The 16,476-nt window shown below is 41.3% G+C and overlaps 1 protein-coding gene across 2 annotated transcripts in view; it reads right to left on the minus strand.

Moving 5' to 3' along the window:
• Positions 1-3,176: 3,176 nt before the first annotated feature.
• Slc25a33 (solute carrier family 25 member 33) overlaps positions 3,177-16,476 on the minus strand; it is a 30,586-nt gene continuing 17,286 nt past the window's right edge. For both annotated transcript variants that reach the window (XM_046424773.2, XM_046424774.2), the window contains exons 3-7: positions 10,547-10,624; positions 8,613-8,713; positions 6,991-7,057; positions 5,019-5,299; positions 3,177-3,644 (exon numbers count right to left, since the gene is read on the minus strand). In XM_046424773.2, coding sequence (XP_046280729.1) covers positions 3,442-3,644; positions 5,019-5,299; positions 6,991-7,057; positions 8,613-8,713; positions 10,547-10,624 — 730 coding nt within the window. In that variant the 3' untranslated portion in view covers positions 3,177-3,441. The remainder of the gene's footprint in view (positions 3,645-5,018; positions 5,300-6,990; positions 7,058-8,612; positions 8,714-10,546; positions 10,625-16,476) is intronic.

The raw sequence follows: 16,476 nt of genomic DNA on the forward strand, positions 1-16,476 counted from the left end.
GGGGCTACCTCCGCGTCCTGCCACTGAGGGCTGCTTGCGGTTGGTTCTGTCCTCCCGCTAGTCCGCTTCTCTCAACGTCTAGCCAAACCTTGCCTATGCGCTCAGTGCCGTTGCAACTTCTGAAGGCACAAGGTTGAAAATTAGCTTGTACAAACACAAGCGTCCTGCGACGAAGACAAAGTTAATCCTAGGATCATCATGCAAACGTTAGAAAGAACCTCAGAGCTGGAGGTCTTGACCTGGAAGGGTGGTACACTTTTAAAAATCCACTTGCTGAGCAGGGCGCAGTGGTGCACGCCTGTAATCCCAGGGGTTTAGGAGGCTGAGACAGGAGGATCTTGAGTTCAAAGCCAGTTTCAGTAGGCGAGGCGCTAAGCAGCTCAAAATAGGACTGGGGATGTGACTCAGTGGCCGAGTACCCCTGAGTTCAATTCGTGTACCAAAGGCGGGGAAAATCCTCATGCTGGTTAATTTTACAGTATCCTAAGTTTGAATAAAGCCTATTGGTATATTTGTAAGAAGTAGAGGGTGGTTAACACTGAACTGCAAACTGGTTAGTTATCGCGGGCGGGGGGAATGAAAGGAAGGTGCATTTGAGGGAGTGTAGCAGTATTGATTTGAGCTAAATTGGTCCATAAACGCTAAGAGGAAATATTTTTATCTAAGCAAATAATGTTTCTGTGACCCCACAAACTTACCAGTTTTTGAGATCGATATTAAGTTCTGTGTGGCAGAGATGGGTTATTTGGGTATCAATGTCACCTTTGTTTTCTGTTGCCAGGGAAGCTGCCCACACTCAATTCGGTGCTTTCACTGGGCAGGAAGGAGGAACCCGGGTGAGTGAAAGGAACCAAGGTGAAGCCTAGGGGGTGCTTGGGCCTGGACTAGACCTCCTCTCCTAGATAAGGGTGTTAGAACAAAGCCCTTGCTCCGGACTGTCTTGACTTGCAGCTTTTTCCCAGCCATGAGCACACAAATACCTTATGATGTGCAGCATACCTTCAATGTGTGGGCCTGAGTTTAATCACCTTTCCAATAAGTGTGCGCTTGTATCCGAAAGGAATGAGTGCACTATGTGAGAACAATGTATGACATCCAGCTGTCACATCCCTCATTCATTAGTTTAAGCACACCTTGATCAGCAGCGCTGCCTAGGAATGCAGCTTTCTGAATGGTTTGCCAGACCCTGCCTTTGGAGTCAGAACATTCCTGCCTTTGGTTGGACCTAGAATGACACCCCCACCTTTTATTAAGTCTTTGTCTCCAGCCTTCTGTTATTGGAAGGTGGTGGAGACTCAGTTCACTGGAAGCATGCCCTTGACTGTGAAATCGCTGTCTATTCCTCTTTTTGCTTCTGGGCCACAAGGTGAGTGTTGCTCTGCCACAGTGTTCCTGCCATGACATGCTGCCTCCCTGCAGGCCCCAAAGCTATCAGCCAATCAACCATGGACTGGAATCTCTATAACTGAGCCAAAGTAGAACTTTTCTCTTTTTACCTCAGGCATTACCTAACACAGGCTTTGGAGTCAGAACATTCCACAGGCTCCAAGGCCCTTTAGACCTCTTTTATTAATTTATTCAACAAGTAGGACAGTGGGCTACTGTGGGTCAGTTTACCATTTACCACTTGCAAGTCACCTGACATAATCCCACTCACTTCTTGTGTGGACGGTACCACCTGCCTCACAAGGTCACCAGGATGAATTTAAATGAGAAAATACCTAATACCTTGCATAGTTCATGGCATATACTAGGCATGCAGCAAGGGTTTTTAAAGTCACAAATATGTATGTGTATATGTACATATGATTATTTAAAAATAAAGTCCCAGCGACTGAGCTTGTGAGCAGAGAGGAGTAAATCACGGGGTTTCCCCACTCAGCCCCAGCAGTGGTATTTCCCATGAAACCAGCAGCTCCTTTCTGAACCAAATGTCCCTTCCTTCCTGCTTGCTCCCTTCCCACTTTGAGTGCTCAATTTTCTTTCACTTTGATGGCCTGGTGAAGGAGAGGCAGAAAACTAAATTATACTGGCTCAACATCAAAATATTAAAGAATGTATAAGTGAAAAGTTAAGCAATCTCATTTTTAGAAAAAATTCTGGTTTTACTGAGAGTATAAAAATGATGCGGCTGGGGTTGTAGCTCAGTGGAACAGGGCTTACTTAGCACATGTGAGAGTTTGATCCTTAGCACCACATAAAAATAAATAAAAATCTTTAAAAAATGAGGTTGTGGTAAATGCCACTTTCAAACACTACAAGGAGCTTCTGGATTAGAAATCAATTTCCCATTGTTCAACCAGAGAAATGAAAAGTTGTGCTGCAACTGTGTACAATGAATCAAAATGCATTCTGCTATCATATGTACCTAATTTAAATAAATAATTAAATGTTTCCCATCATGCACTTTAGAAGCAATGAAGACTGGCTACAGTTTCCCTTTTAGGTAGCAGTTGAAGCAGATTATATTAGTGAGCTCAAGAACACCAACTGACTTCCCTATGACTATAAAGATCAAACTTGATTTAAATTCTACTTGAAAACATCCTCCCTTCGTCCTTACCAAAGTATCTGCAATTGAATCTGAAATACAATGTATCAGGTATTAGGATCAAATATCTTTTGAAACATTCAGATTGCAAAATAAACTTCATATACCAATTCCAGTGAAAGAGCTTCTGGAAGACTACTGATTTTTACCTGCCTTTTGTCTTGTTATAATCATTGTGCTCATTTATTGTTTCCTTTAAAAGCTAGGAGTAAAATTCTGGTAATTTGTTTTTAGGCTTTGATCAGAGGTATTTATACAACACCAGCACCTCCTGTCAGTATGAGTAACCTCCTCAGGGGTGGGCAATCACTCCTGTGTGGGGTTCCATCTCTCCAACAGCAGAGACCCAAGAACAGAGTCAGAGACTGCAGAGGAACGGCCGCTGCCCCCCCCCCCCCCCCAGTCAACATTCACAGCCAGGCTGGAGCTGAGCCTGGCTTCTGAGGGTTCACTTCTGGAGGACTATCCACGAGTAGGGAACAGTCCTTTAAAATTCTTGCCTCTGGTCCAAATAGGGTAGATGAGGGTTCCTTTGGAAAAATGTTTATAAGTTGTGCTTCAGCCTCCGTGTTCCTACAGTTCAAAGTAGGATGAGCATAAAAGAGGACACAAACCAAATGCACACTTAAATTAAATAGCATGATTTAATTTAGTTGCCTCTTAATCCTGAATCCTCTTAAGTTAAAAAAAAAAAAAAGTTATAATTAACTATTAACGTTAATGAATTTAAACCTTCCAGAAAGCATGAATCCAAAAGGAAATGTCCAGCAGGTGACAGGAGCCAGATGCTCTATGGCCTTTCCTGTTTCAGTCTCAGACACTCTAAACATCAATGGAAAAAAATCTCTAGTTTCTCAGTTTTATTCTCCTAGAGCACAGTGTGTGGCCTGCTACTGCACACGGTCCTCCAGCAGGTACACAATTAACTCATAGGTGGACAACACGATCGCAGTATTTGGGATCTGCCTGATGAGCTGGGCTGAGAGTCCTCTGTAGAAGGCGAGGTAGCCTTCCTCCCGGAACACCAGGCGTGCTGTCTGGATGAAGGACTTGTACTTGGTGCCCTCCTCCCGGAGCCGAGTTCTAATGACCTCTGCAGAGAGACAAACACCTGCTTTAGGCTACAAATGAAACAGGGAGAGAAGTCAAGGTTCAGCTATGTCTATCTGCCATTCTGGTTCTATTTGGACAGGACAGTCACAAGCTTAGATAAAAAAAAGGGTAAATTCCTTTTAGCACATCTCCTACTCCCCTTTATAACTTCCTCCTCCTCAAATCCTTTCCACTCTGTCCAGCTGAAAAGCCGTTCCCTCCTTCTTCAAGACTTTGCCGGTTTGGCCTCCTCCCCAGGCACCCACAGCTGGACACTGGTCACTCCTACCTGTTGTGCACAACTCAGACCCTGGGTGACCTCTTCTCTATCATCCCTTTGGGTCGCCTGGTAGTGTCCCAGCACAGGGTGGAACGTGATACCTGCCACCAATACTTGATACCATGTGCTGACAGCACAGCAGGCTTGGGAAACAGCCTGTATCTCACAGCACGATAAACTAAGTGTGGCTGGGCTTGTTTTGTTTTTGTGGTACTGGGGATGGAACCCAGGGCCTCAAGCAAATGGTCTACCACTAAGCCACATCCCAGACTTTTTAAAAATTCGAGACAGGGTCTTGTCAAGTTGCCCAGGCTCAGCTCAAACTTGTGATCCTCCTGCCTCAGCTGAAGGAGTAGCTGGGATAACAGAGGTGTCTGCTATTGTCCAAGGTCTTTTCTTAAAAGTATGTCAGTGGGACAGTAATTCTATAATTCTTTAAAAAATAAAATTAGCTGAGGGCAGTGCTCAAAGGCAAAGCACATACTTAGCATTCATGAGGCCCTTCATCTCCAGCACCAAGACAAACAAAATTGCTAAAAATTAAACTTACCCAAAGCAGCCTTATTCATCACTCCACTCAAACTGAAGCTGAGTGATTTTTAAGTTTGGCTCCCAAGTAATTTTTTGAATCAAGGAATTTTAAGTAAGACTCATATTTTTGAGTTTCTTTGAAAACAGAAGTTCATCAACACAGGGCCTGCATTTCTGCATAGCAAATTCTGGCCCCAATCAGCTGAAGCTGAATGAAGCAGTTCCCACCACTGACATGATCTCTGCTCAAGTAGCTAAGGCCACTTGTGCTCACCCACCTTACCTGCAGGTATAGGGTGAGCACCCCTTATCCGATAATCTGCCTGAAACTTCTGGTGCATCACGTTGGCCAGATTAGGCACGCTTAACTGGTAAAGCCTACATACACACATTACAAAACCTGAAAATCCCCAAATCTGTAACACTTCTAATCATAAGCATTTCAGACAAAGGACACTCAACCTGTATGTGCACTTCAGTTTGTGCTATGGAGGTCCTGATACAGTGACAAATGACAAACCTGTCAACTGCTTGACTGCTCTGGAAGTAAAAGGCAAAACATACCGTGTGGATAAGCAATGCAGGAGGCACATCCCTTAGAAAGAGCAGCAGCTGCCATGAGTCCAAAAAAACTCGTCGAATTTTTCTCAGTTCCACTTGTGGAAGAGGCTAATGGACCTTCTTTCAGATACTTCTTTAAACTTTCATAAATAGCAAAACAGATGATAGTTTCTGAGATTCCAGCATATGAGGCAGTTAATCCTCTATAGAAGCCACGGATGCCCTCTGTCTGGTAAATGTATCGAGCGCACTGGAGTGTGTTCATCTGCTTGGAGCCCCTTATTCTGCATGGGGAGAACCAATGACAGGTGACTGAGAGATCGCTGCACCAGGTCACAAAGGTGATCGCCAAATGTACAGAGAAACTGCACAAGAGAGAAATCTGTCCTGTGGCCGGCTGATCCCTGGTCCCCTGTGAGGCTAGCTCAACACACTGGGGCACCTGACTGGCCCACAGTCTGTATCAAGGGCCGGAGAAGCATGTTCACAGCCTCTGACCTAATTCTATAAAGAGCTCATGGAGGATAATGCTCGTCCCAGGGGAATCACAACTGCAATACAGTCAAAACAATCCAAAAATTTAAGAATGGGAAGGCAAGTACCAGATTCAAAGTCAAGGTGCAACAAGACACAGGAAGGTGCTTAAGTGGAAAGCAGGACAAAATTCACACATGAAATGTGTGAAAGGAAGAAAAATTCACCAAAATTCTGACAAGGCTGATAAATACAAAGGTTCCCCAGGCTCCAGAGTATTTTGTACATGCACTGAGGACTGAACCCAGGGCATCATGCATGAATGGTATATTTTTATTCTATTATTTCTAAACTTGGTTCCCTGTCTTAATCATTTCACAAAAAAGGTAACTTAGAGTGAACTGATGTTGACCAGTTGTTTTTAATTGTTCAGTCTCCTTATTGCTATGTTACAAGGAAAAGTAATTCTGGCCAAACTTCTTTTTGTTATATCTTTTTTTTTTTTTTTTTTTGGTACTGGGGATTGAATCTAAGGGTGCTTAACCACTGAGCCACATCCCTAGCCCTTTTTGAGACAGGGTCTCACTAAGTTGCTCAGGGCCTCCCCAGTTGGCAGAGGGTGGCTTTGAACATGTGATCCTTTTGCCTCAACCTCCTATAGTTACTAGAATTGCCTTTTATAGACAGCCCTCCTCTGCTTGATTCACTGGAACAGTTATTCTGTGTTATGGAATAAAGTTATATAAATTTTAGAATCATAAAATGGACCTGATTAGGAGCTTTAAAAGCTAAATTGCTGAGATTTCATCCTCTGACCGAGGTGCTTTATTGTCTCAAGCCTTTTCTGTAACCTGGCTGCTCTCAGGATGGTGGGTGGCCTTGCTGCCTCAGGAGACGGACCTCCTCACCATTTTATGTGCCTCTTGGGTTGCTGGGATCAGTCTTAGGCCACTTTACCCAGCTAATTGTATTTTAATAACTATTTATGATTGCGTTAAAAATACTTTATTCTAAAAAGAGCCTACAGGTTTCCCCAGAATGCCAAAGGAATCCACAGCACCAAAAACAAAAAACAAACAAACAAAAACAAAGCCAACAACAATGCCTGGCTAGAATTTCAGGGCCCAAACTGAGTGTATCTGAGGGCCTTATTCAACTTCCCCTCTGGGGCCTGGAGGCTTGTGCTGTTCTGCTCTTTCGACTTCCTCCCCTGGAAGGTGAGGCCTCCAGAGGACCCTCAGCATGAAACCTGGTGGGGCCTGCACACAGCCCTGAGAGCACTTCCCATCTTCTTCTGCCATCTCTGGGGCCCTCCTCCTCTCCCCACAATGCTTATAAGCACAAATCGCAAAATAAGAAGTATTTCTACATATGCTTAGATTGAGGGGGGAAAAAAGAGGGGGATGACTGAAGAGTCCTACATCTAACACCATAGCTAGAACTGGGGAAGGAAAAATCCCACCAAATTCTTACATTAAGGAAGGGACAATCAATAACTTACTTTCGCTCTAGCTGCATCCGAGTTTTAACCATCCATATAGGATTCATTAAGGAATTTGTGACAAAAGCTGGAAGAAAAGAACAGCAAAATAAAGTCATTACTGGGCAGAGCCAGTGCTTATCAAAGCTGCCCATGCCATACACAGCTTGCGAAACCAGGACTCCTGTGGCTTAACAGAACTGGGTGGCGAAGGCAGGTACCTCTCTGTACTGGAGATGGAAGCCGCAGTCCTGTACCGTGTCTACTCCTGGACCCCAAGAAAGCGCTCAGCTTCCTAGAGCCTGCTGGGTCTCTCTCACCCCTAGGTGGTGCTGCTGGCCTTTCTCCTAATGTGATTCTCCTAATGTGATTCCCACAACTTAGAAGGTTCAGATCCTCAAGGAATTTTTTTAAGAAGTTGCTAATGTAATCCAAATGTTACCTTATATCTAATTTGGAAAAAAGGAATTCAATCTCTTTTCACCTGAATTCAAACTTAGAAATTTTAAGCCAGATGAATCATTTCAGGAAATGAAGTATTGAGACTGATCTGCTTAGAGGACTCATCTTAACTTTGCTCATCTTTCAAATCAGTCAAAAAAAAGGCCATGCTGTGTTGTTAGTCCCAACTCCTCTGACACCTCATGCCATCCAGAGTCAAGTAGATTAATTATTAGGAAGACACTTGCTTATAAAGTTCCCTGAAGGTCTGCTTTATTTACCTGTTCTGGGTTATTTTTGCAAGTCACAAAACTAACCAGTAGCTTCTGGCTTATGGTTAACTCACTATTGGCCCATTAAGTGAAGATAGACCTAATTTGGAATGCTATGTCCTCCTCAGAGCTCCACATGAAGTGGAACTGCTTCTCTTGTGTGAAGTAGCTCTGCTTAATGTTTTCTATTTGGGGTCTAGAAATCATAATCTCTAAATATTCAAATGGGTTGCTAGTACACTTACTGGGGTAACAGAGGCAAATGAAACTGGTGTTTATACCCACAGACTGGCACAAGGTGGAAATTTTTCTAAAATGTCAATTTAAATTCTCTAAAATATGTTTCAATTTAAGTGAACATAAGCCTCTGTATAAAAAGACAGACTTTCTCTTGGCGATCTGCAAGTCCATGCTTTCCGCGTAGGACTTCCTGAGGAACAGTCCTGCCCCAAGTTCTACAATGAGTGGAATGACTTGCTCAAAAGAGAACAGAAGCTCTCTGATCTGTCACCTGTCCTGAAAACACTGCCCCATAGCCGTGAGCCCTCGCTGTGTACCCAGGTATTAAGGGCAGATGGGCCTGCCAGATCCTGGGGAGTCACAAAGAAAGCAGCTCTGATTTCAGGAAACAACTTAATGGGAAAAGCAGAAAGACATGAAAAACACTCTAATAACATAAAAAAAAATAGCACTAACTGGCAGCATGCGGGAGAACATGTGAATTTTGAGGGAGAATAAAAAGCTTGAGTAGTCAAAGAAAAGGAAAGCAAGTTACAAACTATTCTCAAACACTCATTCCATCAGTTCTAACATAAAGCTTTTGAAAATGATTTTGGGTCAAAAAGAATAGGAAGTGAATTTCTGGGGGGTTAGGGGGAACACATGCTTTAGGAAGCGAGAGGCTTTTATCTCACTCACTAGGTAACATACCTGCAGAGCCAGCTGAGAAAATATGCACAATATTGCTATTAGGCACGAAAATGCCATTAAATTGCTCTTTGGCTTTGGAGTAACATGCAAAGTACACAGCCCTGTTAGAACAAAGAGAGAATGCTATAAAGAAATCATTATGGCACTATAAAATATATATGTGAGGCATAATAAATAATATGGGAGAAAATATATAACCAAAACCATGTCCTCACCTGTGCTAAAACCAAAACCTTCTCAGAAAGTTCTTGCTTGCCCTGCCAGAATTATTTAATGATGACAGAGTATCCAAAACAATTGAGGAAAGTGATATTTGGTGATATGTGTACCAAGTTCTTTTATGTTCTTCATTCTGGATGAATGCTAACAGCAGCAATATAGACTTTAACTTTAAAAGCTTGTAACATTTCTAAAATATACTAAGGCCAGCGCAGTGTTTCTGTCCCTTGCTCCAGTCTTCTCAGCCCTTCTCCTCTGTCCTCCTTGCTGCTGGGTCTCAGGAGTATAGGCTGCTTGGAAGTTTCCCGGTAATGCAGGCAAAATGGTTTTTTTCTTGTTGGCTAATAACCCAATCATAGGATTTAAGTTTCATCTTAGGATCTTCTTTTTGTTAATATTAATTTTTAATTTTAGGTGGACACAATACCTTTATTTTACATTTATGTGATGCTGAGGATCAAACCCAGTGCATGCTAGGCGAGCACTTGCTCTACCACTGACCACAACCCTAGCCCCTCATCTTAGGATCTAGACTACTGTTAAAATAAAAATTGCAGGAGGCCACTACTTTGGACTAAATTCCTTCCTGGGCCCCAAGAAATCAGACAAAAGCAGTGGAGTCCCTGTGTTGAAGTTGCTTGTAACCAAACTATCTGCCCATCCAAGAAATCAGGATTAGAGAGGTAACTGTTAACGTTCCCAAAAGGGACAGTTTCAACTGGTGTGATCGTCAACTTTCCTCTGCTTTAATTCTTATGAAAAAGAACTGATGTTAACCAGTTATTTTTCTATTGTTCCCTGTTTTTACCCTGCTTGGCCCACTGGAACACTTATTCTAAATTATATGGAATAAAATGTTGCCTAATTCTAGAATGGGAAATAAATCTTTAAATTACTGAAATTCTGTCCTTTAATAACATCAACACATTAACTTTTATATCCAGTTACTCTTTTTAACTGCTCTGTCCAAAAGAACTTTCTGTCAGTGGCACTGAGGACAAGCACACTGTTGTGGAAGCAACTCCTTGTCTACTTCTGCAAAGATAGAATGTTCTGCACCTGTGCTCTAATACAGAACCACTAGCTACCTGTGGATTCTGAGTACTTGAAACACTCCAGGTGAGCATAGACTAAGGAGTGAATCTTTCATTTTAATTAATTTACATTTAAGCAGGTGCATGTGGCCAGCGGCTATACTACTTGCACAGCACAGCTTTGTATATTTAGACAGGCTTTCAAGAGAATTAAGCCTGTGGAAGAAAAAAAAAGGAGAATGTCATTTTGCAGAAAGTAGAAAGTAAAGCCTGGGTGCCTTTCTAGTTCCTTCAGATCAATGTTTCCAAGTGCACATGAATCATCTGGGGATCTTGCTAGGCTGTAGGCCTGGGTGTGCCCTGAGATGACATGACTGTGTGGTTTCTCACAAGCTCCCAGATAACACCACATGGTGACCACATACCACACTTAGGACAGCAAAAGCTTAAGGGAGATTATAGGTGATGATAGTAAATTAGTTTTTCTACTTAATAAAATAACCAGAATTTCTTTCTCACACAAAAGAACACAATCACAGCTATCACCATCTCTGCACGTCAGATATATTTAGTGAATCCAACACAGAAAACGAAACTGGCCAGTTAGCAGTGTGGCCCTCCGGCAAGAAAGGCCCAACATGGACACTACTCTTAGGAGCGAGCACACAATTCAATGCTTACCTTGACGGTGCCACTCCAACCAAATTTGGACCCAAGCCTCTGAAGAGTGACTTTGGTCCTTCCTTCTCCAAGATCGACCTGAATAATAAAAAGACATACCTTTAATACCCCTTATGGGAGGACTGTGCCAAATGGCGAAAAGTCAACTTTCACATCATTCCTTCAGATAATATAATGTTGAAGGAACCCTTACCCAACTCTACTACACCTGCAGGAGTAGGCCCTGAGTCCCATTTCCACTAACACATTGACACAGCCTGCTGCAAAAGCAATCACTGGACATATTTTCAACAAGCCTTTTCCCTGCTCCACAGGAGCAAGATATGGAGGGTTTGTGCTACATACTGAAATGCTCCGGTAAAGGGAAGTGTCCTCAATCATAACAACAGCTCAGAGATTTCTCTGGGTGGTATTTCTTTTGGAAATACCTCTTTATTTATAGCAGCATTATCTTATAGATCTTTGCCTATTGTAGCAGAGCCTGAAACAGGACAGAAGGAACAGAAAAGCCTACCAAGTTTCACGGTATATATGAAGGTTACTTAAAGCCAAAGTCTAACCTCTTGAGTCCCCAAAATGATACTGTGATAAATTTTATTTATTATTTTTGGGTATCGGGGATTGAACCCAGGGGTGCTTAATCTCTGAGCCCGTTTTTATATTTTTATTTAGACACAGAGTCTGGCTGAGTTGCTTAGGGCCTCGATAAGTTGCTAAAGCTGGCTTTGAATTTGTGATCCTCCTCCCTCAGCCTCCTGAGCTGCTGGCATTACAGGCATGCACCACCATTCTTTTCAAAACTGTACAAATATATATAACAAAATATACCATCTTGGTCATTTTTAAGTAGACAGGTCAGTGGCACTGAGAACATGCACACTGTTGTGGAAGCAACTCCCCTGTCTACCTCCAGTACATCTTCAGCTGACATTTCCCACCAAACAGTCCTGCCCCCACTCCTCTCTGACCTGCAGTTCCACTTTGACTGCATCTGACCATTCCAGACACTCCCACCAGTGCAATTATATAACGTGTGTCCTTTTTGTGACTAGCTTATTTTACCTGGCATGTTTTGAGGGTCATCTATGCCCTAGCATCAGAATTCCCTTCTCCTTAGAGATGTGATGACCTTCTATTGTTATATACACCACATTTTACTCATCCCTTCATTCATCAGTAGACACCAGAGCTCTTTCTACTTTCTGGCTATTGTGAGTAATGCTGCTATGAAGACAGGTGTACAAATACGGTATCTGTTCAAAATCCTGTTTTTAATACTTCTGGATTAATGGGTCACAGGGTCACTCTAGGTTTTGAGGAGCTACCATGCTGTTTTCCACAGGGTCTGTGCTACCACACATTCCTAAGAGCAACGCTTAAGGCTTCTAATTTCTCCATAACCTTGCCAATATGTTTAAAAAAAGTTAATTCGATTTCTGATTAAAAGAAACACAGAAAACCCTAAAATGGTATAGAACATTCTTAGACATTTTCCTACTCCAATATAGTAATTCAAGTTGGTTAAATTTATTCATTTCAATGGCTCAATCCAATAGAATTTACCTTATTTTTATTAATGGTCTTCTCTAATTTAATCTCCTTTCTGAGTACACACACATACATGTATGCGCATGTGTGCGCACACACATACAGAGGACTGAATCTGGGGATAATCTACCACTGAGCTATATTTCCAGCCCTATTAATTTCTTATTTTGAGACACAGTCTCCTTAAGTTTCCTAGGCTGGCCTCAAACTTGAAATCCTCCTGCCTAAGTTTCCCGAATAGCTGGGTTTACAGGTGTATAACACCATGCCCCATTAATCTTTTCTTCTAGTACCTTCAATTCGACAGCATTCTATGTTGAACCAGCTCACAAATAATCACATCCTAGTCAAAGGATTTCATGCAATGTTTTACCTTCATTATGACACGCTGAAGGTATGATAAAAAGATATTTTTACTTCTATGCCAACAGTGAAGTGTTAACTCTATCTTTACCACTTCCATATTTCCATTTCCTCAAAACCAAGCAAAAATTTTTGGTGCAAGAGCGGTTAGGCTGATGTCTGCTCCATGGCACATGAACTGTGTTCAAGTCCTGTTCACCAGCAGCTTTTCTCCTTCCTCAGGTCACTTTTCATGCCCTAGATCCCCTCGATGAACCAATCAACCAAATTGTGAACCTCGGTTTCTCTCCTAATTTTTAGATGTTCACAAAATATTTCAACTGCTTAAACTAAATATTTATACCTTAAGATGTTTCCTAAAAATAGGAGGCTAGCAATTAAAAAGAAAAAGGTTACTTGAATTAAAAAGAAAAAAACTAAAACTCTATTTATGGACAGAAGAATCTTATAAATAAAATATATGTTGGGGCTGGGGATGTGGCTCAAGCGGTAACGCGCTCGCCTGGCATGCGTGGGGCGCTGGGTTTTATTCTCAGCACCACATAAAATTCTCTTTAAAATAAATAAATAAATGAATGAATGAATGAATGAATAAATAAATAAATAAAAATACATGTATTCTGTCCATCTATAACTAAAAATATTTTTAAAAAATACGGCGGTGGGGGGAGCGCGCTGGCTGGGGCTGTAGCTTGGTGGTAGAGCGCTTGCCTAGCACAGGTAAGGCCCTGGGTTTGATACTTAGCACTAAACAAAAAAATAAGTAAATAAAATAAAGTTATAAAACTTATTTTAAAAATACTAGGGAATCCACTAAAAAAAGTAATATACCTAATAAATAAGTCCTGCAAGATTACAGGGTACAAGATCTGTATGAGAAAAATCAGCTGTTTTTCTACACAGGAGCACTTTGAAACAAAATTTAAAAAAAAATTCGATGCTGGATGCAGTGGTACCTGCCTGCAGCACTGGCTAGTTTGGAGGCTAAGGCAGAAGGATCATTTGAGCCCAGGAGTTTGAGGCCAACTGGGTAACACAGTGGGATCTGTCCTAAAACAACAACCAAACAAACAAAAAATCCTAGTTCCATTTACAGTAGCATCGAAAGGAATAAAATATTTATCCCTAGAGACATGAACTAAATTAGCAGTTGCCAGGAAATTGGGGGGTGGGGGTGGGGGGATACTGCTAATGGATACATATTTCTTTTTTAAATATTCTGGAATTACATTTAGTACATTGAGAATATACTAAATCTTACTGATCAGCAGACTTTAAAAGGACAAATTTCATGGTATGTAAATAATAATTATTTAAAAAAATAGTAAGAGAGACCTCAGTTCAATTTATGTAATCCAATTACTTAAAAAAATTAGAGAGACTGCAGTCTCATTTTCTAATCATAAAATTTTTCTTTACTGGTAGGCAGTGATGTCAGGACACTCAATAGTGTGGTCCAGACTAAACCCTTTGGTACAAACTCTGCTCTACACTGCCACATCTAGACCAGGGAACACATCTCACACTAGCGAAGTGGACATTTCATTTTTTTCTCCATGGCATCTGAGGAGGGTCAAATCAATGAGTTTAAAATAAGACCTGAGGGGCTGGGGATGTGGCTCAAGCGGTAGCCTGCTCGCCTGGCATGCGTGCGGCCTGGGTTCGATCCTCAGCACCACATACAAACAAAGATGTTGTGTCCACCAAAAACTTAAAAAAAATAAATATTTAAAAATAAATAAATAAATAAAAATAAAATAAGACCTGACCATACAATGGAACACACTTCAATAGTAGAGAGGAAGGAAATACTGATATGTGCTACAGTAAGGATGAACCTCAAAAAACATTCAGCTAGATGAAAGAAGCCAGACCCACGAAGCCAACATACATCATTTGAATGTCAGGAGAAACAAATCTATAGACAGACAGCAGACTAGCATTTGGTTACCTGGGGCTGGGGCAAGAGATGGGAGGGTTGCAAACAGGTAAAGGATTTTATTTTAAGCTCTAAAATTAAATAGTGGTCATGGCTGTACAAAACTGAACATACTAACAACAGCTAGACTGAACTTTTTTTTGTTTTGTTTTGTTTTCTTAAAATGAACAGATGGGTCTTCTGCTGCTGCCTAAAGCCAGCCTATGACTCAAGTTATCTTCCCACCTCAGCCTCCCAAGTGGTCAGCACCAAGCACACAACACCACACCTGGCTGAACCACATGCTCTTGAATGGGCGGATTGTGTGGCATACGAATCACATCCTAATAAAGCTTTTTAAAACAATAAAGAGCTGGGTGCGGTGGTATACGCCTGTAATCCCAGTGGCTCAGGAGGCTGAAGCAGGAGAATCACAAGTTCAAAGCCAGCCTCAACAAAAGTGAGGCACGAAGCAACTCAGTGAGACCCTGTCTCTAGATAAAATACAAAGTAGGGCTGAAGATGTGGCTCAGTGGTGGAATACCCCTGAGTTTAATCCCCAGTACTCATCCCTCCCCTGCCCCCCAAAAAGGCCAGGCAAGGAGAGAGGAGGAAAAACTCACTGAAGAAAGATCTAGAGCAGGGGAGAAATGCTGTTGTAAAGCAAAATTTAGTTCTTAATCAGTTACTTATAACAGATTAAATGCTAAAACTGGAATATGGATTATAGAATATTAAAAAGTAGCATATCAATATGAAATTTCTTGAATTTGAAAACAACTATTCTCTCTTGGAAAATAAATGCTGGAGGATTAAGGGTAAAGGTGCAAGCCACATGGCACCCACTTTGAGATGGACAGAAAATAAATGTGTACAGCCAAAATCAAAGTGTGAACATTAACAAAATGTCAAAAATTGAATGAATCTAGGGACTGAGGTTGTGGCTCAGTGGTAGAGGCTGGCCTGGCATGTGTGAGGCCCTGGGTTCGATCCTTAGCACCACATACAAATAAAGAAATAAAGTAAAAAATCCACTGCAACTAAAAAAAAAAAAAAAAAAATTGGGTGAATCTATAAAAAGTTATAAGAAAATTATCAGTACCATTCCTGTAACCTTTCTGTAAGTCTGAAATGATTTAAAAGTAAAATCATTTAGGCTGGGAGTGCAGTTCAGTGGTAGAGTACTTGCCTAACATGTGTGAGGCCCTGGGTTTGATTCACAGCACTGCAAAAAACAAAAACAATACCAAAAAAACCTACTAAAAATATGTTAGGCTATAAAAACAACTTAGATCATGATTATAGTGTAAACACAACTCTTAGGATTCCATAAACACAATACTTCAAAATGTAATTCATGGGGTTTCAATGAATATTCACAGTGGCCAAGAGTAAGCCATCTGGCTCTTAAGAGAGGCATGAGAATTTAATATTTTGAAATTTTAAAATACTTTCTCAAAGCAGGACTGTTAAAAAGACAAGCTCTTTTAACACAAACTTTCCTTAACACCTTGAAGTAACCTACACCTCCCGACATAGTATGTAATGAAGATTTTCAATGCTAAGTTTATTTGACAATCTTTTAAAGCTTAGATTCCGTCTGTGGTCCCAGAAATGTACACTGTGCAGCTCTAAACACAACTAAGGGAATCTCTGGCTCCAGGAAGCTGGGAGCTCTTATCCATAATGCAGCAGGGAGCTCGTGTCCTCAAGTGACTCAGACCTTTAAAGAAGTGAAGACAGCGGTCTCCATAGTTACTCATATTAACAGTTGGCAAAGAGTCAAATCTGTTATATAATCCAAAAGTCTAAACTATCTGGGTGTTTACAACACTTTTCTGGAACAATCAAGTTCCTACTATAAATGGTCCACTTTAGCTTCAAAAGAAGGTTATAAAGATTCAGACTCATTTTCCCACAGTCATATCAACCTTCATTTGGGAAAGAAACGCAAAAAGGAATTACAGTCTTGTTTGGATCATTTCAATCTCTTCGCCAGTTTCAGAACACAATATGCTTACCACCGACTAATCCAAGACAAGTGTCTTATCTAAACATGTCAGTTTTTTAAAAATACAGACTGGCTCAGTGATGTACACAT

The sequence above is a fragment of the Marmota monax genome, unplaced genomic scaffold (assembly GCF_021218885.2).
Source record: "Marmota monax isolate L192 unplaced genomic scaffold, Marmota_monax_Labrador192_F-V1.1 WCK01_AAM20220418_F8-fsc00080, whole genome shotgun sequence".
NCBI lineage: Eukaryota > Metazoa > Chordata > Mammalia > Rodentia > Sciuridae > Marmota > Marmota monax.